At 46.0% G+C, this 24958-nt stretch overlaps 1 protein-coding gene across 8 annotated transcripts; it reads left to right on the top strand.

Annotated features, from left to right (window-relative positions):
- The first annotated feature begins 4539 nt into the window (after positions 1 to 4539).
- On the top strand, positions 4540 to 18738 carry LOC133136130 (pre-B-cell leukemia transcription factor-interacting protein 1-like). Of its 8 annotated transcripts, none has more exons than XM_061253376.1 (12): positions 4540 to 4672; positions 6675 to 6757; positions 8413 to 8497; positions 10006 to 10097; positions 12048 to 12132; positions 12338 to 12411; positions 13316 to 13895; positions 14029 to 14274; positions 14711 to 14734; positions 16030 to 16076; positions 16591 to 16701; positions 17278 to 18738. In XM_061253376.1, the coding sequence occupies exons 2-12, from the start codon at positions 6701 to 6703 to the stop codon at positions 18361 to 18363; spliced, it is 2487 nt and encodes an 828-aa protein (XP_061109360.1). In that variant the 5' UTR covers positions 4540 to 4672; positions 6675 to 6700; the 3' UTR covers positions 18364 to 18738. The 8 variants fall into 8 exon arrangements, with proteins under 8 accessions (XP_061109360.1, XP_061109355.1, XP_061109358.1 ...); XM_061253371.1 differs by having other exon boundaries at positions 6675 to 6793; XM_061253374.1 differs by lacking the exon at positions 4540 to 4672 and adding an exon at positions 5023 to 5168.
- The last annotated feature ends 6220 nt before the right edge of the window (positions 18739 to 24958 follow it).

Raw genomic sequence — 24958 nt, 5'->3', positions numbered from 1 at the left:
AGGAGGAGGGATTGCTGTAGGTGCTGCAAAAGTAATTAAATGTAAAAATAAGTGAAGAGAATGGCTAGAAATACTTTCAATGTTTTGGATTATTTCGGGATTTAGTATGCAGAGCCATTAATGCAGTGCCTACAAAGTTGCTTGATATTTTAATAACCAACAATGTCTTCCCACATTGTTATTGAGGTATTTTCATTATTATTATGATTATTATTATTATTATTTCTACTATTGTTGATAAGACTGCGCTGCTCACAGTTTAGAAATGCCTTAAAATACGGAGGTTGATTTCAGCATATTTGAAAATTAATTGACAAATGGTAACACACAAAAACAAAAAATTAAATGCACAATATTCAGAGACAAGAATGTTGTGTCCACATGTCTGAACAGATAGATGTAGGAGCCCACAAGACTGTCCTGCTTTCAGAGGCTTTGGAGATACAATTACATCCCACAGATTTCTCCAAGGGTGCAGCATTCTCCTTTTCTAGTTTTGGGTTACAGTAAACCCTTTGCAGGTATATCTGTATGTGTGATGGAAGCACTAAAACCAAAAATTTTGTTTTTATACCATTTTATTTTGTCTTTATATGGCGATTTTGGACAGCCATTTTGCAATGGGGTACCTGTCCCACCAAGGTGGCCATTTTGTGGCTCCATATGATCTGACTTGAGGAGGAGTCGCACAGCTGGAGCAGGCAGGCTGCTGCCATCTGATTGGTTCGAGGGTGCATGCTGCCCCTTGAGTTCTCAAGTCAATAAAATCAAGGGCAGAGGACATAACATTTGCTTCAGTTGGATGTTTTCAGGTTGCAAAAAGTCCCTCACTCATTCACTCAATAAAGGGCTCCCCCAAGGTTATGGCAGTACCTTTGTTTGACCACTAGATGCGGGGAAAAGGGATCTAATTCGAACAGGGATCATCAAATGTCGGTACTCGACGGCCGAGAACTGCTGGTTTTCCAACCTTTACCTGGGAATCAGATGTGAAGATAGTCTGTTCTATCAGTCGCACTAATTGTTCAGTTAATAACCCTGGAGAAAATAAAACCAGGGCTGTATTTGGAATTGAGGGGCAGATTTTAATGATCCCTGAATTATCGATGAGCAAAAGCATCCTCAGCCTTTCTTGTTCTTGTTTTTTGTTTTTATTATTTGTATTTTTTCATGATTGTGTCACATTAATAATTTGAAGAATAACTGTCTTTGCTTAAAACTGTAATCTGCTGTTGGTCTGAAATTGGTTCTGGTGAGGTTTGGGAACCTCCATGGAATCGGAGGTTCCCAAAGAGGCAGGAAGAGGAAATCTCCACCTTGGTGCGTTACCTCCATACTTTCCCTCACTTGTCCCTTTTCGCCTCTCTCCCTCCCTAGTCCCTTTCCCTGTTTTCATATAACTGTGCCTTGTTCCACCACTACAGCCATATTGATCAAATTCATCCATACTTGTACACTTAAAGTTGCCTATAGGAGCCTGATGCCAGTCGAGTATGGTCTCCGCTGACATGGACTTGCTCTCCCTTCACATTTACTCCCGGTTTTAGTAATGTATCTGTAGCCCAAAGTGGGCCCGTCCTCTCTTCTCCTGAGGCTGATATTGTGATGTTTAATGCTTGTGAAAATATCCATCAATTCTTTATCTTTTCTGATTTGAAAATCTTCTTTGACTCCTGGATTACCAGGACGTTTGTGTGTCGTTGTGCATGAATGGGTGTAGCGTGGCTTCAGTCGTCCTGAAATGAAAGAGCTTTCTCTGCATCGGACGGCTGGCTTCCCTGGAGGCCAGAGTGTTTATACTGTACACGGTACACGTGCTGTATAATGTATACTGTACTTGCCTGTAGATTAATTACAGAGTAAATGGTATGTAAAGTGTGCTGTGTAATAGCTTGGATCGGTGGAAAGCTTTTGATCTTTGACATAAGCCAAATGGTGAGTTTTAGGAGTTTAGGTGATTCTGTCTCCCAGTTCTAGACGTTTTTTTGCAATTTTTTTCATGGTTGTCACTACTACCGTCATTAGCATTTTCTTTTTCTTTTCTTTTTTTAAATACTCGGTTCGGTGGCTTTAACTGTTAAATCTCGATGTCATATGTTTTGTTATGGCCGCGCCTTCTGTCTGTTCGAATACAGACTCTTGCTTATTGCACCAAGGGACTTATTTGACTTTTTCTTTTGTTTTTCTTTTTGAACTTTTGCTCAGGCGCCAGCTCAGCGAGGCTGGCACGCTCAAAAGCGATAAACTAGCGTGTGCGCTGTACCCAAACGACGTTACGGCTTTTTCCCAAGTGTTTGTGAATACGTTACTTTATTTTCCATGCATGTGAGCTGATCCTTGATGAGCACATTATACTTGCCAAATGTGCTGCTTACTCACCTAGTTTGCATCAATTTTTGTATCTCTTATTATATTTTAAATTGTGACGGTGTTTCTTGCTTGCTCACTCATGCTCACACCATATATTCCTTATTGGTGGGTTTGGTTTCAAATATATTTTCTTGATTTTACAAACTGGATTTGATGTCTTTTGGTATGTTTACTTGCAGCCTATGTTTGTATGGGCAGCGTTCTTCACAACACCAAAATATCAACAGATATTATATTAACAATATTAATATTGGCAAGTCAGTAGGTTGTGCGAAGTTACGGAAGTTTTTATTTATTTATATATATAACACGTAAAAAGTATGTCCCCCAACAAAGAAAACGGTGTACATTTAGGCATACATGCAGAATTATCTGTTCTTAGAACGGTGCAATTATTTGTTCCTAATTGTTGCTTGTGCTTCTCGTTCTGGAATGGCGTGGCAAAGGCAGTTTGACAGGGCAAAAGGCAAAAAGGATGGAGCTAGCTGGAGAGAGGGAGAGCAGGTGTGCATATGTGTTGGGCGAGTGAAGGGGAGGCAGAGGCGGGTGGAATGGAAACCGATAGCGGGAATGGAAAAAGGGGGGAGGGCAGGAAGAGTCGCGTCTCGAGGAGAGCAGATGGAAAGGGGGCGTGGCTAATGTGAGTGGGCATTTCCTGGCTGGTATTAAATTCTGGGTGGGGTTCAGAGAGAAAGAGGGGGGGAAAGATTGGCAGTAAGAGTAATGGTGCCGCTAAGAGGAAATGGACAGGAGCAAGTGCATTTACACACACCCTTTTGCCTCCATTCATTCACAAGCACATGCAGCAGGAAGCTACACCCACTCGCTGAAATGCAAACTGTCTGCCATGTTGGCTCAAATTAGAACAGTGCAAGCACACCATTTTGGTTCACAGGAACAGTGCATGTTCAAAGAGTGTCATTGAAAGTGTACAAATCTGTGGGTCTGCGTTCTCACGAAAGATTGTAGGGGAAGAAATAATTCAATATTTGCAGTGGCAGATGTGACAGCATATAGTGTCGAATTCAGCTGTAAAATTAATCAAAAGTCAATTCTAGACTCCTTTCTGTTTAATTCTAGGACTTCGAACCAGTAGAAATGTATAGGAATATACTGGTGTGCTACAAAAATAATGTGGGTCACATTTTCATCAGAAGTCTACCATTCACCATACAGTATGAAGACTTTGCTCCTAATTTATGTGGCGTCTCGAGTACTTGAATTGGGTGGCCATCTGCTGGATACTTGCAGAATTGCACCCCCAAAAAGCAACAGCCGAAATTAATTTTTTAAAATCAAATGGTCAATGAATTTAAATTATTACCCATGATTTTGAAATTAGAAATTATTCAACATCAAGACTTGTTCATTTGATTAAACAAAGTTTCTGCCCCCCGCTTACCACTATTCCACGTTTAATTTGGAATATAGGTCCGGAAAAATGTGGCGTATTTCCTTCATTTAATATCAAAAATTATCCAGAAAAGATTGTAGCGTTTACCGCACAAAGCGCTTCGGTCCTCAGGCCTACGATTCAGCGTCGACTGCCATGGCGCCCTTTTGACGAGAGGGAGACGGAGAGAGTAACAGACAGACCAGCATGCAGTCCCAGAGTCGATGCCCTTGGGGGAAGGCTTATAAAAGTAAACCAAGGCAATTACGAGAAGGTCGATTGCCTTAAATGGATAATATTGATTAGAGAAAGCAATGGGAAGTCCCAACAAATATAGCACTGAGATATTGGTGTTGGCTGTCCAGCATCTTCTCAGCACTGGGTATAAGTTCTGTTTAATTAAAGGAAAACACCAACATTTTCGGAAATACACCTTTTTTCTGACTTACCCAGACTTAAACGAGATTTCATTTTCATTTTTGTGCAGTCACTGGTTCAATTTCCATGTTAGCATAGGTGTTAGTCTTTATCCTAAGCTATCTGTGTCAGTAGCCTACCTTAAAAGTGGAGAAATACACCTTACAGCGACTGCGAAGCTGTCTTATTTACACGAAGAATCATGTGTATTTGAAATGCACGTGCGGGGGGGGGGGGGGGGGGGAATTGGTAAAAACGATTGAAGATCCACTTCCGTCTTCCACTGGTTGAGCGCAGTGACCCGCGCGCCTTCTGAAGGTAGTTTTAAAAGGTAGAAACATCGTCTCTCATTTTTACATGTTTTGTATTTAAAATACACATGATAGATACCTAGTGTAAATATAGGCTCCAAGTCTTCATGCTAAGCAAACACGTTATGCTAACATGGAAATTGAGCCAGTGAATGAAAATGAAATCGAACATCAAGTCTGGGTAAGTCGGAAAAAAGGTTGGTCTTCCTTTAAAAGGGGTATGTGGTGTAACATAATGGGAATTGCATGCAAGCTGGCGAGCTGCAAATGGAGCCAGGAGCAGCCCATGGGAAGTCCCCACAAATATAGCACTCGAGGACGTGTCAGTAAATGTCTGGTTCTACACGCATGTCCGCGCATCTGTGTGTGCAGTCATCGTAGTCACGCGTACATGTTTGAGGTATTGTATGTCATCACCCGCCACTCTCACCTGTGAATGTCAGTCAGTGGCAAAAATTAGCTATTTTTCCTGACACGACATAACTCCTTTAATGATTGGCTGAGGCCGTTCAAGTAATACGGAAAACCAGTAAGCCTTGTCATCCTATTGGATAAAACGGGAAGCGTATCAGTTGTGCGGAGGTAGGGATTCCTAAAGTTCTGAAGGTCCGCGCAAAGAACGCAGGCAATTGGGAAAACTACGCCTCTTAACACTTTGGAGAGATATGCAAAAAGCTGTAAGTATGTGACACTTAACAAGCTATATTTATATATGTTTAATTGAACTTTCCCATACAAATTTTCTGTATTTCCAGAAGTATTCCATTGATATCGATACTGTACGTCACTAGCTAATGCTAGCTAACTGATTTGCAGTTGTGTGGTTCCGTTGTACAGCTACACGGATAAAAGAAGAATAGGAACAAATGTCATACTATGTGACATGTTTGACGAATAACATAAACTTCCTTTAACCATTATCCGATTTGGCGAGAATGACGTTGCGTAGGCTATTATTGTCTTGCTACCTCGCGAACCTTTCGCTGGAAAATTACTTTTTGTCAACAAAGCACTCTAAACTCGCTGGGTATTATTCGAAATATTATAAAATAATAATATATTAAAGTAGTCAATTCAGAGTAATTAGCCTATGCGCTATCTGACCATTTTTGGTAATTTTGACATGCGTGATGGCATGGTAGATGGACACAAGAGGCACGTGTGAAGTAATGTTATGTAAGATGGAAAATAAAAGCAAGCTTGATGACAGGCTGGGTAGTTGCCTAGCTAAAGTTAGTTTCCGCATGTCACCCTATAGAGTTCGGGGTATGCGTAAATGCAAAACTAAGACACTTGCTCGTAGTTATTGCAAAAATAATGTTTCGATCGATACTATTGTTCTAATCTGCTATGCGACCTTCTGCAACTTACTGTCACATTTTACACAAAACTGGCATTTTAAGCAAATTTGACATCCTTTTAGGTGTACAGCATATGAGCTAGGCTATACGTAGCCCACGCTGTACTGTATGTAGCTTAAGTATCGCAATGAATGGGCCACATCCAGCTATAAAATAAATAAATAAATAAAAATTAAAAGTTGAAGAACAATATTTTATTAACAGGTATTGTCCAGCCGGAAAAATATGCAGCATACGGACACAGAGCGACATTCAGCGTAGGCCTTCATAGTATTAGACCGCAAGATTACATTTGAAAAGCAAAACTGGACGCAAAACGTTGTGTCTGGTAACCAGGGCGAAGTACACAGTTGAACCAGACGTGAAAAGCATCCTTAGTGACACAAGTTCTCTGCCAAAGAATCTACTGGACTGCCACGAGCCAAGACGAGCGCAGCTGCAGAAACGCAGGCGAACTGTTAATGAGCGCGTGAATTCAATACGTGCAGACATATGTAAAAATAAATGCAAACTATTTTTTCACATTAAAAAAAAAGATAATTCCCTTTTGCATTTGCATTTCAGAAGATGGGTAGTGAAAACGATATCAATTTGCTACTCAGTAACTGAAAATCATATTTGATTACTTTAGTAGCCTAGGCTAATTGTCCTGTTTATTCAGTACACACGTTATCATTATCTCAAGATTTCAAAGGGATTATCTCGAGATCAGCTGTCTGCAGTATCTGAAAACTGGGAATCAGAAACAAATATTGTACAATGGCTTCTCTGAGACCGGAGAGAATCCGTCACCTGAAAAAAAAGGTTTTATGTGTCTTGCAGGAACAACGCTGAACCGCTAGGAGGCGATGTCTGACAAGGACAGCAACGGAATTGTCGGCGGTTGGACCCAGCTCATCCCCGAGGCAAGCTTTAAGGATGAGGTCGATTATTTTGGGCCTGTATGACCTGTCATTTTATTTATATGCTTATTAATCTATTTAGGTGGCTGATGCAATCCTGAGCAACTTGCAGTGCCTTTGAATTAAGTCACCACAGATAGTACAACAAAACAATAATGCAGAAGTACCGCAGTCAGAATAACAGGAAATACACTTACCGATCGCTTTTACGTTATTACACCTACTTATTTATGCGGTTATCTAAACAGCCAATTGTGTGGCTGCAGTGCAATACATATAATCATGTAGATACGGGTCAGGAGTTCAGTTCATTTTCACATCAACCGTCAGAATGGGGAAAAAATGTGATCTAAGTGACTTTGACCGTGGAATGATTGTTGGTGGCAGACAGTGTGGTTTGAGTATCTCAGAAACCGCTGATCTCCTGGGATTTTCACACACACTAGTCTCTGGAGTTGCAAAGAATGGTGCAAAAAACAATCCAGTGAGCAGCAGTTCTGCAGACAGTTAATGATAGACGTCAGAGGAGAATGGCCAGACTGGTTAAAGCTGACAGGAAGGTGACATCAACGCAAATACCCACCCGCAACGCATCATAACTCCCAAGTGGATAGGCTTTGACGGTAGAAGTCTAAAAAAGGAAGTCTAATGAATACCTGATAAATTGCTCACTGAGTGTATTTAATGAATGGTTGTGACCGGATACTGAAAGCTGCTAATGTGCTGAAAAGTGATGAGCCACCCTGGGGCCAAACAGGGAGGAGTATTACCAGTGCTATCCGTGTATTTTTTCGGTGACGCTGTGTCGTCTTGTGAAGGGATCCCTGGCAGGGCACCTGATCACACCGTGAAAGAGAACGGCAGAGCGATTGCAACAAACGAAGGGGCGGTTGCAGACGGACGTTTAGCTGCAACGTGCTCGTTCGATTCTGATTTACAGTGTGGCTGACTCGCACCAGATGTAGTAATAAATAAAGCTGAATGGGAAATCAAAGTCATTGCAAACGGACATCGGGCCTTTGTGGTGTCAATTGAAGCACTCAAGACCTACTGCGCCATTTACTTAACGAGCAAAATGCTTGCTAATGATCCACAAAAAAAGTGTGTACAGTAAATGGGAGAGAATGGGAAATCGAGCAATTGATTATTTCCCATCTGTATCCATGAAGGGGATGACGTTATTCACCGTTAACCTGCGTATAATGCCGTTTTATCAGCCACAATGAACCCTTAAGATGTAAAGGTCACAAATGAGTGATTAGACTGTTCGTAACTGAACGTTCTAATGCTGGTGTAACAGTCACTGCTGGTAATTGCAAGCAATGTTCTAGAACACGGATTTAGAATTTTGAGACAACATTCCAAAAAAAAACCCCTGCTCCTCAGACGGTTGATAATCGGCGGTTTCCAGGTTAAAAATGGTTCAGAATAATCCCTTCCTGAGTTTTAACTGTGATGTCACTGCGTGAGTCATCACTGAACCGTGGCAGTTGCACACAGTATGTTGACAGAAGTGGGTGTGGAGTTTATTATTCTAATATCCATGTGGTGTGTGTGTGTGTGTGTGTGTATATATGCACGCAGCCGAGGATCAGGCACTTGAGCAACTTCCTGTAATCATTAGCTGTACTGGCTAAACCTCACCTGTTTCATTCCAGGAGACTCCTGTTGAGAACATAGGCCCAGAGGATGATGGGATTGAAAGTGTTGCTGAAGCGCCAGGCCTCTGTGGGAAAGTGACATGTAGGTACACGTATACACTGGCCCATGGGATTATTATTAATGCAGGCTTGCATTTCCCATGTTCAGGCTGTGTGTTTCAGACAGATACTGCCTTTCTGTAATTTGATTGTTTTTCAGGCAAAATCATCATTGTCGCGCATGTTCATTTACCCAATCACACTCACCATTTCAGCCCGGCTCTGCCTAGTGCACAATTTAGAAAAATGTGTATAAAGTATTTTCTGACCAATCAGGGCAGTGTTCGAGTAGTCTTGATCCCTAACAGCTGGTGCTCTGACATTGAAAATGAGCCGTTTGAGGGCATCGACAATTTTCCCTCTCTTGATTGACATTGAGATGATGAGAGCTACCTCCAAAGAGTTACCCTGACGTCACGATTGGGGCAACAGAAGATGCTTTTCTATCCGCCAAAATGATTATTTCAGAAACGCTTCAATAATGGTATGGATTAAAATGATCCACTATAAAGTAGGCATACAAAACGGCTAAAAAATTGTGAACTAGAGTGTAATTACCCATTAATGGAACGGAATGTGTGTGTGAGTCATTGACCCTTATATGAATAGGATATAAAGATACGTAAAATATAAAGGTCACAGAAATTTTAATGACATTTGCATTGACCAGGTGCCAGGCAAACGATATGTTAATGCTACTAAAAGCTACTAAGAACCCGTGCTAACCTTGCTACCCCATTGGCCAGTATGGGAGAGAAGATGGCTGTCCTGAGCCCCATTGGCTGGTTTGGGAGAGAAGATGGCTCTCCTGAACCCCATTGGCTGGTTTGGTAGATAAAATGGCTGTCCTGAACCCCATTGGCTGGTTTGAGAGAGAGAGAAGATGGCTGCCCTAAGCCCCATTGCTTGGTTTGGGAGAGAAGATGGCCGTCCTCAGCCCCATTGGCCGGTTTGGGAGCGTACAGGCTGATGCTGAAGCCCCATTAGCCGGTTTGGGAGCGTACAGGCTGATACCGAAGACCCATTGGCCGGTTTGGGAGCGTGCAGGCTGATGCTGAAGCCCCATTGGCCGGTTTGGGAGCGTGCAGGCTGATGCTGAAGCCCCATTGGCCGGTTTGAGAGCCTGCAGGCTGATGCTGAAGCCCCATTGGCCGGTTTGGGAGCGTACAGGCTGATGCTGAAGCCCCATTTGCCGGTTTGGGAGCGTGCAGGCTGATGCTGAAGCCCCATTGGCCGGTTTGGGAGCGTGCAGGCTGATGTTGCAGCCCCACTGGCCAGTTTGGGAGCGTGCAGGCTGATGCTGAAGCCCCATTGGCTGGTTTGGGAGCGTGCAGGCTGATGCTGAAGCCCCATTGGCCGGTTTGGGAGCGTGCAGGCTGATGCTGAAGCCCCATTGGCTGGTTTGGGAGCGTGCAGGCTGATGCTGAAGCCCCATTGGCCATGCAGGCGGATGCCAGGCGCAGCTCGAGGCAGGGGCGGGGGAAGCGTGTGAAGACGTGTTACCGTGGCGGCGGCGTTGCTTGACTTTCTCACGCTCTGTTCTGTTGCCAGGCAGCGGCACCGTGCCGGAGCCGGGTGATTGGGCAGCGCCCCCGGACAGGGTGGAGTCAGGAGAGAGGCCTCACGGTGACCCTGCTCCTCCAGTGAGTGCACAAAGAGCAGATCTGTGTTTGTGCTACCTGTCACTCACCACGTCGTTTGCTACGTCTGCAACTCTGCTCATTTACTTATTTACTCTGTGTGTTTATAACTGTTCCAGAGGGAAAAGCCCAATATCGCTGATAGAGATAGGGTTATTTGCTGATTGGGTAAATCATGAGATGAAATGGTAAATTTGTGCATTTATATAGCACCTTAATCCAAAGCACTGTACAATTAATGCTTCTCATTCACCCATTCACACCCCAACGGTGATTGGCTGCCACGCGAGACACCAACTAGCTCGTTTGGAGCATTTGGGGGTTGGGTGTCTTGCTCAGGGCGGGATCGAACCAGCAAGCCTCTGACTGCCAAACGGCTGCTCTTACCTCCTGAGCTAATGTCACCAGATTACATGAGTTGGCATCAACCAATGTAGTTGTTAACTACTGTACAACTTTGTAAATGTGTCATTAATTTGTGTCAAGATCTACATTAGGTCATGCTAATTCATATTGGAATTAAAAAAAACAGTTAATGTATTTGCTAATGGTTAGCTACAAATGTAGCCTATGGTTTGCTTTTGCTAATGTATCAATATTCATGTAACTTATACATTTGTTACATTAACTAATGAAATGTTAATTTCATGTTTAATGTATTTGTACCACATTCATTCATGATTAACAACTACATTAGTTAGACCGCTGATTGTTACAAAGGCATATATCAGTATCGGTTACGTGGCTGTATTTGGCAAGTAAATATCCTGTAGTTAACTTTCGTTACCATGGGCTTGCCCAAAACAGATATACGCGGCTTGAAGGCTTTATCTATCCAGGCTGTTCTTTAACTGCATGTCTGTGCATGTGCACCGTCAGTGGAGCACCCTAATTATAGTGTGTTCAAGTATTGCCAAGTGGAACTGGATAGTGGTGCAAAGTTAGGCGTTATAATATATACAGTACTGTGCAAAAGTCTTAGGCACCTGTATAGCATTCTGTACAGATAAGATTCTTTAAAAAATAATTCAATGAAAGGTCCTAAATAAATGTGCTATACATTTTACATTACATTTTAGTAATTTGGCAGAATAGTTAAAAACTGAATCAAATCAATATTTTTTGTGATCACCCTTAAATGCGTTAAAACTGCATCACTTCTCTGAGATGGCCAACGCTGTCCTGCAGTTCTTTAAGACAATCAGCAGGGTGGTTGTTCCAAGCATGTTGGAGAAGTTGCCAGAGTTCTTCTGCAGACTTTGGTTGGCTCTTTGGTTCCGATCTCAGCCTTGATCAAGTTTTTATGTAAAAAGTAGTCAATTGCTTCCAGTAATATGTCACTTTTTAAAATTAAATACAAAAATGTCTCTGTAAAATTAAATCTTTTGGAAAATGAATATTTGGAAATCTCAAATGTGTTCTTTTATACTAACACACACAAAAAAATAAACATATATATATATATAATAAAGTATAGGGTGCCTAAAACTTCTGCACAATACTATACGTCTAAGTTTTCTAGTGCACATTTAGATGACAGATGCGCTCTGCTTTGTTAAAACTCCCGTAAGTAAGAGGAATTTGTTTAGCAGGCCGATTGTCTGGATTGCTTTAGCTAATGGTGAAAAGGGGTTTAAAACGGGTTAGTCCCTGTTTGTGGGTGCGCATTGGTGCTGAACTTTGAATCAGAGAGAAGATGTCGAAATGCGTGATTGGTCTGTTCCTTAAGGTTCTCTCTCTCTCTCTCTCGATCTATATTTCTCTCTCTCTCCCACTCTATCTCACTTTCTTGCTCCGTCTCTCTCAGGACAGTATGAGACCTCTCTCTTTCTCTTTCTTGCCCGCTGTCTCACACTCTCTATCCCTCTGTCTCTCTCTGTCTGTCTCTCATGCTTTCGGACAGGTTTCCCTGTAACCGCGAGAAATAAAGTATACAAAACTCCTCCCTTTCAGGAAGCCCCTGTCGAGAGCGTAGGCCCAGGGCATGATGGGAAAGAGAGTCCCTCTGAGACGCCACGCCTCTCAGAGGAAGTGGAAGGTATGGATGTCAGTTTAACTGCTTTCACCCTTTTTATTTTAAGCGCTCGGAGAGAAATGCATATATAAACGTTCTGGGGGAAAAAAACAAAAACACCGGAAGGTTCTGTCAACTGAACGAGCTGGATCGGCAGAGCAGTGCCACATGCTCTCTGCATGCTTGGACCTCATAAGATCCATGGCTGTGTTGTGCTGTCTGTCGCCAGGGCCTGTTGCCGAGGAACAGCGAGGGGATGGTGGGGTTCCCGCTGAAGAGGCTCTCTCCGAGGAGGGGCTGCAGGTCAGCTGACCCCCCCCCCCCCTCCCCCCACATCCGTGTGTCTGTCCGTTATCATCATCACACCTGGATCTAATAATGTCTGCATCTCCATTTATTTAAATTACATGACATGGGTGTCTCAGTGGTGCAGCCTGTAGAGCACGGACCGCATGCTCATTGTGAGCCGCGACGTCGGCGGTTCGAATCCGACCGTCTGACAATTTGTCGCATGTCTTTCCCTCTCTCTCGCCCCCATTCTTCCTATCTCTATATACTGTCCAATAAAGCTGAAAAAGGCCTAAAAAAGAAATAAATTACATGACATTACAGTTCTTTAGCTAACCTTACGCTTTCATCCAAAGTGACTTAGTTGATTAATGGTAAATGGTGAACGGTTGGCATTTATATAGCACCTTCATCCAAAGCACTGTTCAACTAAAACTCATTCAATTTACTGACTTCAGGATACAGGATATTGACGTGGAAAAGTCCAATAAAGCTGATGGAGATTTATGTAATTTAGATTATTTCCTCCTAATGGCTATAAAACAGTCTCTATTATGTGTCTATTATGTGGCTTTAAGCTGGGTCATATAAGTAATTGTTTTGGATTCAAATACTTTTCTACACTTCACTCAGCTTGTCTGGTGTATTGGAACCTCTCAAAATGTGCAAACCCTGCCTTCTGAGCACAATCGAATCCAAAACGATTACGTATTTGACCCAGGCCTGGTTGTCATACTGGTTTCCCTGTCTTTCAGGCTATCTGTCTTCATCTTGTGTAACAAAACAACAGCGCTAATTCATTAGCCTGCTCCACCCATGCCAGCCATTGTCAAATGGCCTTCATAAATCTTCTTTGACAGATACTGTTGTGGTCTGGATTAGCTGCTTCTGATTCGCTCATTTGCCTGCCCGTTCCCAGGTCTGCCAGGAGACCGCAACGGAGGGATCCGCCCCTTCCAGCCCCACTGTATTAAGCCCCTCCCCTTCCAGCCATGTGCCTTTGATCTCCGACCAGGAGAGCCACGCCCCTGTTGGCCTGTACACTGATGTCACCAGTCCGTGCTCTGACACTGAGGGTCTCATCCCTGTTAGCTCGACCCCTGATATTTACACCCACGCAAGCTCCGCCCCTGAGCTCATTGCAGCTGATGGCCCCGCCCACAAGCTCTCCACCCACACAAGCTCCGCCCCTGAGGTCATTACAGATGATGGCCCCGCCCACGAGCCCAGCGCCCACACAAGCCCCGCCCCTGAGAGTCTTGCCCCTATTATCCCCACTTCTGACGTTTATACTGACGTAGCCCCCGAGCCCGTAGGCCCCGCCCCTGATGCCGACGCTGACATAAGCCCCGCCCTTGAGCCCCCCGTCCGTGACAGCCAATGCCCAGCCTCCGTCCCGTCCACATCCGCCACTGAATCACAGGAAGTGGAGGAGCCCCAAAAGGAAGAGGAGGTTTCTGAGCCTGCTAAAATCCTGGCAGATGTTGTGCACCAAGAAGGTGGGTGAGAGTTTTGAGTGGCGGGGAGGCACGTGTGGGCGGGGCTTAAAGGGGTAATGGAAGTTTTGCGGTAAATAATGGGGATAAAATCAGAGGCCTTTTGCATCTGTAACGGTTTCCCCCCCCCCGACAGATTTTCGGGGTGACTCTGGCCCCGAGGCCCCCTCCAGCGAGGCCTCGGAGGGGGACGGGTTAAGGAGAAGACACGTCCCACCCCCCGCCCCTGCAGAGCCCCTGTGGAGAGCGAGGGAGGAAGAGGAGGAGGAGGAGGAGGAGTTCCACCTGATCGAGAAGAAGGAGGAAGGCGGCTGGATGTCTCTGAACAAGTGCATTGTGGGTGCTCTGGTGCTGCTCTGCCTGGGGTCCATAATATTTACTGGTGAGTCAGCTGGATGGCGTTTCTAGTGTCGTTGTCCTGTAGAGCTGTGCACTTTGTCATTCTTGTGGTTTCTGTAGACATTCTCACTTTGTTTGTCTGTTTGTGTCATGTTTGTATTACTGTAGCGACACTGTTTAATGTCTGTAGCACGGGCCGAGAGAAAATCTCAGGCCTGCACTGTTTCCTAGTATAATAGAAGCAAGCTCACGTCCAAAGTATTTAGCGCAGATGCTAGGTAATACCCACACACTGCTATTAATGCTCCCTGGTGATACTTTATATAAACGCCATTGTTTTGTGATGTCCCTCCAATAACAACAACATAGTACGTGCTACTACATATAATTGGATGCAAATAACAGTGTTTACGTAATTGGCACTGAAGGGGGTTGTTTGTTATGTAAGGATGGGGATCTAAGGTTTGCTGCTCCTACAGGTTACTTCCTTGACCTGGATGGCGGTAGGAACACTTGTGCACTATAAGCTGTAGCGCTAACTCACGTTCTCACGCCCCCGCTGGCTCTGATCCTGTTTTACCCACAATGCACTGCACGCCCATGTCTCTCTCAGTCTAACAAAGGCCACTTGTCTCTGACTACAGTGGTAATTGCGGGCGGGGTTGTGCACGTTGTGCAATAGTTGATATTCCTGTATCTGCATAGAGTCTATAGAGCACCGTATGAAGATCACTGAACACACATACAGTAGATTGCCATACCATTATATTTGAATTAAATCCGAAGTTAACTGCCCATTTTATGTAAAAAATAAGTTAATAAATAAATGGTTGGGCAATTAAGCACATGAAACCAGTCATAACTTTGGTGCATCCATCCATTGGTACATCATTCTTCCTCTGCACAGCTGTGTACCTTTTCCACGTCTTTGGAGTACAGTGCTAAAATGACCTCAAATGTGCCACAGTGACTCAGAATAAAAAGTGAATTAAAGATTGTAACCCCTAGCACAGGAAATGCTCTTTGGCTGCTATACTTACCCTGCCTGCTTGGAGAACTTTGGAGCCTCTGAAAACTTTACAGCAGGGCTGCCCAGCCCTGATCCTGGTGATCTACTGTCCTGTAGGTTTTCACTCCAGCTCTAACAAAGCACATCTTCTTCAACCGTTAGAACAGGGCTGCCCAACCCTATTCCTGGAAATCTACTGTCCTGCAGGTTTTCACCCCAACCCTAAGAAAGCACACCTCATTCAACAGCTGGAGATTTTTTTCAATATGTTAGTTGGTAGAATCAGGTGTGCCAAATAGGGTTTGAATGAAAACTTGCAGGACTGTAGAACTCCCTGAACGGGGTTGGGCAGGCCCGCTCTAATCCTCTTGGCAGTGGAAGGGGGTTGGTGCAGCTTTAGTTCACCCAGCATTCTGGAAGTTTCCGGAGCCAGTCTAAGGTCTAGCATTCTGGAAATAGTGCTGCTTTATTGTGCTTTATTGTGTGTTCTGTCATCATGTCAAAGGCTTGTGCAGGTGTTACAGGGCATTCGACTGTCTAAACTGCGTCACAGCCTGTGTGTGTGTGTGTGTGTGTGCTGTTTGAAACCACCGTTATGTTGCATAGATGTACTTTGTGTTGGATTAAGCATGTCATTAAATGAAGTGCTTACTGTGTTCATGGTTTGTGTTGTGACTGTGTTGAGTTTCACTTTGCTTGAGGCACACTCTAATGCAGCATAATTATGTGTTATTATCGTCTGCGGTGCTGAAGCGTTTGTCATAGTTTGTCTTTTCCTTCCGCTATCAGAAGAGGACTCCGCCCAGCCGAAAGACCCTGAGCTACACGGAAAACAGGTCCGCTCCTCTCTTTCATCCCTTCTTCACTCTATCTCTCCTACTCTCCCAGTAACCACTTCTGTAACCACTCTTTCTCAATGCTTGCCATCAGTTAGAGTTGCCTGCTCATTGTAGGCGAGTGTGGCTGATCCCTGCTGAAAACAGCTCAAGCTAGAAACGGCTTTCGAAACAGCTGGTAGCTGGTTGACCAGTTCAGATCAGCTCCCGGCTTGACATGGTTTGACCAGCTACCAGCTCAGAGCAGCCACCAGTACTAGTTGGTTGACCAGCCCATACCCCAGCTAGACCAGCTTATGACCAGCTCAATTGTCAAGCTGGTCACAGCTGGATTTTTCCAGCAGGGATCTGTAAGGAGCAGCGTGGGCTCGCAGGCTCGTGCCGCTGACTTGGGGCGTGCGTCTCCGCGGGGCTGAAGTGCACGCACTCGATATCCGGCTGCATAAATGAGCGTTGTGTGCTCCACCGTACCCGGTTACGGTGTGATGTCGCCGTGCATTATCTGTCTCGTCAGGAATGGCTCAACCCCGACGCCAAGCTCCCGAATCCGCAGGAGGTGTCACAGCTGCTGGGCAAACTTGCGGAAGTCAACCAGCAGGGGGCGATACTTCAGGCACAGCTGCAGGTGAGGGTACGGCTGCTGGTCAGAGCATGGCTAAGGGCGGGGGCGTACCTGTGGCTTCCCTACACCAAAAGAGCTGGAGTACAAGAACATGAGCCTGAGAAGCACGACCAATGCTACAAAAAGTTACATTAAAATCAAGACCCTGCTCTAATATAGCACCTGCTCCTGTAGGTGTGTTGATAGGTGCGTGTGGGGCAGCCTGTAGCTCACTGCCGAAGGTGCTTCACTGGAACCTGGAAAGCTGGTGGCTAAAGCCCCGGTATAGCCGCAGTAAGATCAGTGCAACTATTCGGCCCTTGAGCAAGGCCCTTAACCCCACATTGCTCCAGGAGGGATTTGGTCCCTGTTTAGTCTAAGCAACTGTAAGTTGCTTTGGATAAAAGCGCTCACTTAATAACTAATGTAATGTAGAAATGAAAAAACCAAGTCTGAGAGCTGAAGTGAGAGACTTTGCTTCTCTGTTAACCACTATCATACCTGCAGGGGGGTCGCGTATCTGCTGTGCATGACCGCTTTTGAAGGCAACGATTTGTCTGCTGTCGTCTGATCTCTCGATTGTGTCCCTGTCTCGCCCAGAAGGAGGAGCTGGACTTGGTGCTGCAGAAGGAGCCCCCTACTGGCCAGACGGAGAACCACACCGCAGTACACGGCGGCCTCTGGGAGGAGCAGAAGCAGGCGGTTGTGGAGGAGGGCGATATAGGGCAGGAAGAGGAGAAAATGGCAGGAGGCCCAGGGAACGGAGTGAGGGAGGAGGAGAGGAGGACGGAAAGGGTGGAGGACCCAGCGTGGAGGGAAGGCGAGAGGAAGAGGCAGTGGATGGGAAGAGTGAGGGAGGTCAGGAGGGACGGGCACCAGGAGAAGGAGTGGAAGAAAGGGAGGGAAGAGGGCAAGGAGTGGAGGCAGAGGGAGGAGAGAAAGGAGAAGAGGGTAGGGGAGGGCGACTGGAAGCACGGCAAGGACGGAGGGAAAGACAAGCGCAGGGAGTGGAAGGAGAAGGTGGAGAGGAGGCGGGCGTGGGAGACGGGGAGAGAGTGGCACAAAGGAGGAGAGAAGAAGAGCGAGGGGGCGTGGAAGGGGAAGACGGAGAGGAAGGAGCAGAGGCGAGATGGATGGCGGGGGGATAAAAAAGAGGGGAAGGACTGGAAGAAGGAGAAGGAGTGGTGGAAGGCGCAGAGGGGCTGGAGAGGGATGGTGAAGGAAAAGAGCGGGAAGGAGAAGCTCTGGCCGCAGGAGAAGAAGAAGACTCGAGCCCTGGACCAGGCGGACTACTGGCAGCGGCAGCGGGAGCGGCTGTGGAAACACCGCCCCCCGGTGGCCTGCGAGGGCGTGGCGGAGTGCGCCAGGAAGGAGGGCCTCGCGCCCGTGCAGCAGGCCGAGTTCGGGGCGCTCCTGGGGTCCTACCTGGCGAGGCTCGGCGGCGACCACGCCGGGGAGAGGAGGGACGCCGTCGTCTCGCTGGTCGGCGAGTTCTTCGCGGACGGGGTCTTCCGGCACCGCCGCGTCCCGTTCCACGAGTTCGCGGAGGACGTGGCAGACGTGCTGGAGGACCTGGTGGAGGGGGACCGGGGGGCCAAGGAGGAGATGGAGGAGTTCGAGAGGGAGGCGCTGAGGAGGTTCGCCCTGGCCGGCGGAGGAGAGGGGGAGGGACGGAGGAGAGGCTGAAAGGAGGAGGAGAGATGGAGAGAGAGAGAGAGGGGGGGGAAGCATTGGAGGAGGGAGATGAAAGGGCTAAAATGAGAGAGGGAGGGAGGGAGTGGGTTTTCAATAGACTTTGCCGATTTGTAGTTTCAAACATTAGGTTTTGGATGTGGGCGGTAAACTGTGGAAACTATTAATTGGTTAGCACTGAACCTGGTGCATCCCAAAAGGGTGTGACCCCGAACGTCCGGCGTTTCCCAATTCAAGTCTCGCGTTTTCGCGGGCGATCGGCCATTAACTCTACCTCTTCTACAGTGTTACCGGCGGCCATTTTGTGAATCCCACTAGCGCGCTTAATGCAATGGACTACTTTACTTTCTCATCTGAACTTTATTGAGCTGAGGCAATATCCAATGTGGTGGGCTTTTGGGAAGATGGATGGGGTGGGGGGGGGGGCATCGCTCCAAGCACAGGAATAGGATCCGCTGTTTAGTAAAACTGCACAACTGCACATCCACCTGGGTCACCTGGTTCAGCACATTCTCCACAAGCACTTATCCAGCTTCTCCTCTTAGTTCCAGGTGTGTTCATCAGTTCGATCGAGACAGTTCAATGGTTGAGCAGCGATCAGGTGTAATGTGGGAGAGGTCGTGTAATCAGAACTCGTCCAATCAGAACTGAGTGACTCTCTTCCCTTCAAACAAACACACCGCTTTTACGTTAGCCGAGCTAGCCGTCGACACTCGACCGTGGTCGTGGAGGGCCACAGTGTCTGCAGGTATGGCGTCTTTTCTGCCACACGCTTAACCGCATGAATCAGCCAATCAGTGTCACTCTGCACTGAACCAACTGCAGTGGCCATCCCTGTGTTTGGAGTCTTCCAGAAAGCCCTCTGGGCTGAGGGTGGAGTTGAGCTACAGGAATTTTAAAGGATTTGTTTTTTTTACTCCCACCACCTAGACGCCTTTTGAAGTAAATTCCTTCTCCTCGTTTTCCTTTTTGTTCTCAGATGTTTCAGATTTTTTGGATGCCTGAGCCGGCATGATTTCCATCTTAACTGGAAAGCCGGAGATTGCTGGTCGAAAGTCTAAGGGGTGCGTGACAGGACTGGCGTGTTTAGTTTCCGCTTGGTTTGGATCGGTTAGCTAATTAGCTTAAATATGCAAACAATCAGACCTTAGCCTTCAGCTGTCATTCATGGACTTTTCAACAATTGTAGCTAAAATGTCGGGTTATATAAAAGAGGAGGACTAATTAGGGTAGAAAGTAGGAAATTCGACAACAATTTTTCCAAATTTGTCCCAATTTTTCCATTTTTACACCATGTCCCCAAAAATAGACTGCACATCGACACGCTCTCACTGTGTTTCTGTGTAAGTGTAAGGCTGACTTGCTGACAGCTACTGACAACCACCAACGTGATTTTCTTTGGTTCTTTTTTCCGGGCACAGTTCTCCATTCAGTTTCAGGACGGGCTGTGGAAAGCTGAGAAAACCCTCATAATTCTCAGATAAACACGCAGGCAACTCGCCACCTACAGGCAATCGACATTTCTGACCCTCGCTGACCTTTAAGCGTGGTACGCTTTAGTTACGCAGATCGGGGTGCTAGCCTCTCCTGATTCAGCAATGCCAGAGATTTCAGTTTCAGTTTTGTCCAAGCCTTTAACTACATAATTGGACGTAATGGTAGCCTAACTGAATTTACGCAACCACGTGCCCAAGGTTGTGCGTCCTATCGGGAAAGGCCTAGTCACATGACTGAGAGCCTCCATGAGCTGCGAGGCCTGAATGTGTCCTTTTTAGCTGCAGTGGTCAAAGTTTGTTTAGTTTTGTTTCCCAGTGTTTTAGGTAGCCTTGTGTAAGGCCAACTAGGGTTCTGTTGGGCAAAAAAAGGAAGTTATGTAACACGAGGAGTCTTGACTCCTGTATTGTGTGTAGCATTCAATGCTAGTGTGTATTTAATTTAATTTAATTTAATTTAATTTAATTAGCGAGGTAGCTGCGGTAAAAGTAACATCGCTCTCCTTGGAACGTTCTGAGATGAAGTAGGATTGTTAGCGTGTGTGTCCGGTCGTACCGATATACCAGACATAAATCTAAGTCGAGTGCGTCTGTTAAATTATGCATAGCAGCAGTTACTACTGATGTGTTTTCACGTTTTGGATAAAGTTTAGATTTGTGTTTTTAAATTCACATTTCTCGTGTACGGGGGGGGGGGGGGGGAGCCAGTCGTTTAACCTGATAATAAATGGCTCAAACCCACTGAGATCCAGTGTCACACGTTTATTTTTATCATTCGTGTTTTTGATGGATGGATGGATGGATGGATGGATCACTTTATCAGGTAGACATGTACACCTGCTCGCTTATCCAAATATCTGATCAGCCAATCATCAAACGTCAGAGTTAGGAAGAAATGTTATCGTGGTGACTTTAACCGTGGAATGATTGTTGGTGCCAGACGGGGTGGTTTGAGTATCTCAGAAAGTGCTGATCTCCTGGGACTTTCATGCACAACAGTATCTACAGTTTGACACAAGCATGCATGATTACTTAAAAGTTATCCCCGTGTCTTCCACATAACCTGGACAATCGAGGGTGATGTCAGGGATTGGGGTAGCAGGGGAGATGTAGGGCGAGAGTTAGTGGGCAGGTGTAGAGGACGTTTTTTGGGGAATTAGCACCTCCATTCTTTCCCCTCCGTCTCACGGGACCTTTCATAGCTGCTGAGTCAGGGCCTCCGTGTAATGTCCCACCTAAAGATAGAGCAGGGTGCAGATGCTAATTACCATAGGAAATGAGAAGCACGATGGTACTTCATCATATAAGATGAGAATGGGTTTTATATATAGATATATATATATATATATATACTCAGGTTTAACTCTGCTCACGGGGCATTTGCAACCTGAGCTCTTGACTGCTGCAGCACTACCGGACCGCACTCAGAACCGGAACAGCAGGTCCTTATCTGGAGGTGTGAGATCGCAAATGCGATCAGAATGTTCTTGTGTTATGTTAACACAGAGCTGACCACAGGTGGGGGAGGGGGAATTGGGCTGAGGGCAGGGTTAGGGACCTATGTTACGTCACTGCTCTTTGCCAAAGTTTTCTGGGCGTTTTAGATACTAGAACCAGGAAGAGAACACCGATGCCTGTTGGCCTTTAACTGAACATTCTAATGCTCATGTCACAATCGCCAATTCTAGAACACTGACTTAGAATTTATTTTCTTTTTAAAACATTCCGAAAAACCTGCTCTTCAAAGGGTTAAGAGACTGGTATGAAGTCGAGCCAGATTGGCTGAGGCTGTGAGCCTGTGAAAATGCGAGACTGGATCCAGCTTGTCTCCCCTCGAATGGGCTTTTACTAAGGAGGCCTTCCCCTTCATCTCAGGGCCTTTTGCAGCCTGCTACAGTGCTTTTTTCCGCGTTTCAGGCTTTCGACATGACAATATGAATCTGTTTTTATATTAAAATGGGTGTGGAACACAGCGCTGTGGTTTACTGCCAAAAACAGATCTCCCCCCACCCCCGTAATATACTGACTACAGTCAAGGGGAGGGGGAGGCAGATGAGGAGGATTTAACCCTTTATGGTGTGAGGTCAGAAATATGTGATTCGAATGTTGTGAACTGAACATTCTAATGCTGATGTAACAATCACTACTGGTAATTGAATGCAGTGGAGTTCTAGAACACTGACTTGGATTTTTTTTTAACATCCCAGAAAACCTTCTCTTCAAGGGTTAAAAGAAATATGGCGCATACAACATGCAATGAGTAATGTTTCTGGATGTATGTTCAAAGTTATCCAGTAAGAAACCCACTACTCATTTTGTGTGAGACTGGTATTTATCGGTCAGTATGCATTTATACGCCACAAGCAGCCAATGCAATTAGAAATTAGTTTTTGTGGAAAATGTGATTAAACGGTGAATGCGAGGGGAAATTTTTGCTGAATGTTTATAAACCACCTCTGAGCTCCCAGAAAAGTAGGACATCACACCGATGAGACAGTCCTGCAACCGTGATTGTGTCCTTCAAACGAATAATAAAAATGTGTAGGGAGAATAATGAAAGAGCCTGAAGTCACTGGTCACAGATCAGCACAAAACAGAATACTTTAAAATGGGGCCACTCTTGAATGTGTACAGTGACATTTAATCAACTATAACATCCACACCCGCACAACATCCCCAGGCCCAGAGACTGCAACAGCAGAATAATCATGCATTTTACTTATAGAGTGTGTTTGCATACAGTGCCCAAACATCAAATACCCACACACCAGAAATAAATAAAAACAGACTGACAGTTGTCACTGGATATAATTACAGTCTTAATTAATATTCTAGACATGGTGAAAGCGGTGAAATGCGGTGAAATGTGGACTGAATGTTCCCGCGGAAATTTCCAGAAGGCCTCCGTTGGCACCTCTACAGTCGTGAACATAGCCGCTCGGCTAAAAACGTATCTCTTTCGTCTGTCCTATAGTTGAGGGGCAGGAGTGGGTGGCTGGCATAAGCTATAGAGTCTCTGGTGGACTTGGCGGTCGGTGCTGTCAGTTGATCATTGTTGGTAATGCTGTGTTAAGTATAACCAGTCATGGTCTGGTGGTGACTGTCTCAAGCCTGCCCTCATGGCTGTGTTGGCCACTGCCTCTGTTTCCCTTAGCTACGCTGCCATAGCCTTATTCTGCCGGGGTTCTCCTTATCGCACGCAGGTACCTCTCCCTCCTGCTGTGATTGAACAATTACTAACTGGACCCCCTAACAATGTTACTTTCCTCTTCTCCCTGCTCTGGGCACCTGCCCAGAGCGCTAACCCAATTTTCCTGCATACCCCCTCCTGGCCCGGAGCTCCAGCCCAAGACCAGCCATACAACTCCCTCCTGCCACTGCTGATTCAGCTGTAACACCAAGGCTGTCCCCTTGCCTGACAGTGCCACCCATTGGTGCTCCTGCCATCCCTAAACCTCATCTGTGCTTCAAGTTATTGGACATTTATGTACTTTAATTTAATCTGGTTTTCTGTTTAAAACCATTGTTTCTACAAACCGGTGTCAACCAGCGGCAGATTGGTTCCTCTACTGAGTCAGGTTCTGCTCAAGGTTTCTTCCTGTTTCCAGGGAGTTTTTCCTTGCCACTGTTGCCCTAGGCGTACTCTTGGGGCCCGGTTTCTAATTCTGTAAAGCTGCTTTGCGACAAAGGCCCTTTGTAAAAAGCGCTATACAAATAAAATTGAATTTAATTGAATATGCGCAGTCTCGCGATCTCGTACACGCCCACACTCGGACGCATTCTTTGAAAGAGCTGAAATCTGTGTCACTGGCTGATTGAGTGGCTACTGATCCCATCCCTCGTGCCGATACCTTCGTTGTACACCTTAACCCTTTTAATGTGTGAGGTCGCAAATACAGGCTTGGAACGTTTCAGTGCTGATGTCACAATTGCAACTGCTAATTGAAAAGCAGTGTTGAGCTGTTCCTCAGACAGTTCTTCTTACCAGGCTGTGACTAACAGGGTTGTAAGTATGCTCGTAGCCCTCATCCTATGAACCGGTCCATTATACTGGATTTTCTCGTGAAACGGTTGGGCAGCCGGACCGGGGCTTCAGCACAACCTGTTCTGGCGGCTCTGTCGGTGCATTTTTGATGAATGCACCGCCGTGTCCTCACGTACCACCCTAATTCAGTTCTGTGAGCCGCCGATTCATGTCTTCTCTTGCACGGCTGCAAGCGTCGGGAGTCTGTACGACAGGTTATGCTGAATCAGCGGAGATAACCCGATCCGCGTCTCCTTCCACTCTCACACTCCGCGTTTAAAGGAACAGTTACGTAGTAACTGTCCACTCATCAGTATCGGCCAGGGCTTTTTTCCACTCTCACCTGTTCTTTATCTCGTGGAATAAATGGCAATGTGGGCAGGATGGTGAACTCATGAGGCAGTATTATGGTAGCATTTCACTGTGTCTGCAAATACCTTTGGCCTGAGAGTAGTGTCCATCTATCCATCCAGCTAACCCTCTTATTTCTGGTCAGGGTTATGGGTGCAGGAGCATATCCCAGCATGCATTGGGCGAGAGGCAGGAATACACCCTGGACAGGTTGGCAATCCATCACAGGGCAGACAGGACGTTCACTCACACACTCACACCTAGGGGCAATTTTAGACTCTCCTGCATGACCAACTAACCTAACATGCATTGTTTGGACTGTGGGAGGAAAACAGAGTCCCCAGACGGAACCCACACAGACATGGGGAGAACATGCAAACTCCACAGAGAAAGGCCCAGGCCGGGATTCAAACTGTGAGACAGCAGTGCTACCCACTGAACCACCACCCAGCTTGAGTAGTGTGTGTACAGACAATAACATAAGATTTCAGCAGTGGCTTAAAACACCATGCATGCCTGTGTGTGTGTGTGTGTGTGAGTGTGTCTGATGTGCGTGTGTGAGTGTGTGTGTGTGTGTATGTGTGTGTGTCTGATATGTGTGTGTGTGTGTGTGTGTGTGTGTGTGTGTGAGTGTGAGTGTGAGTGTGAGTGTGTGTGTGTGTGTGTGAGTGTGTGTGTGTGTGTGTCTGATATGTGTGTGTGTGTGTGTGTGTGTGTGTGT

The sequence above is a fragment of the Conger conger genome, chromosome 9, assembly GCF_963514075.1.
Source record: "Conger conger chromosome 9, fConCon1.1, whole genome shotgun sequence".
Classification (NCBI taxonomy): Eukaryota; Metazoa; Chordata; class Actinopteri; order Anguilliformes; family Congridae; genus Conger; species Conger conger.
Note: the sequence above shows the minus strand (reverse complement) of the source record. Positions and strands in the feature narration are given on the sequence as shown.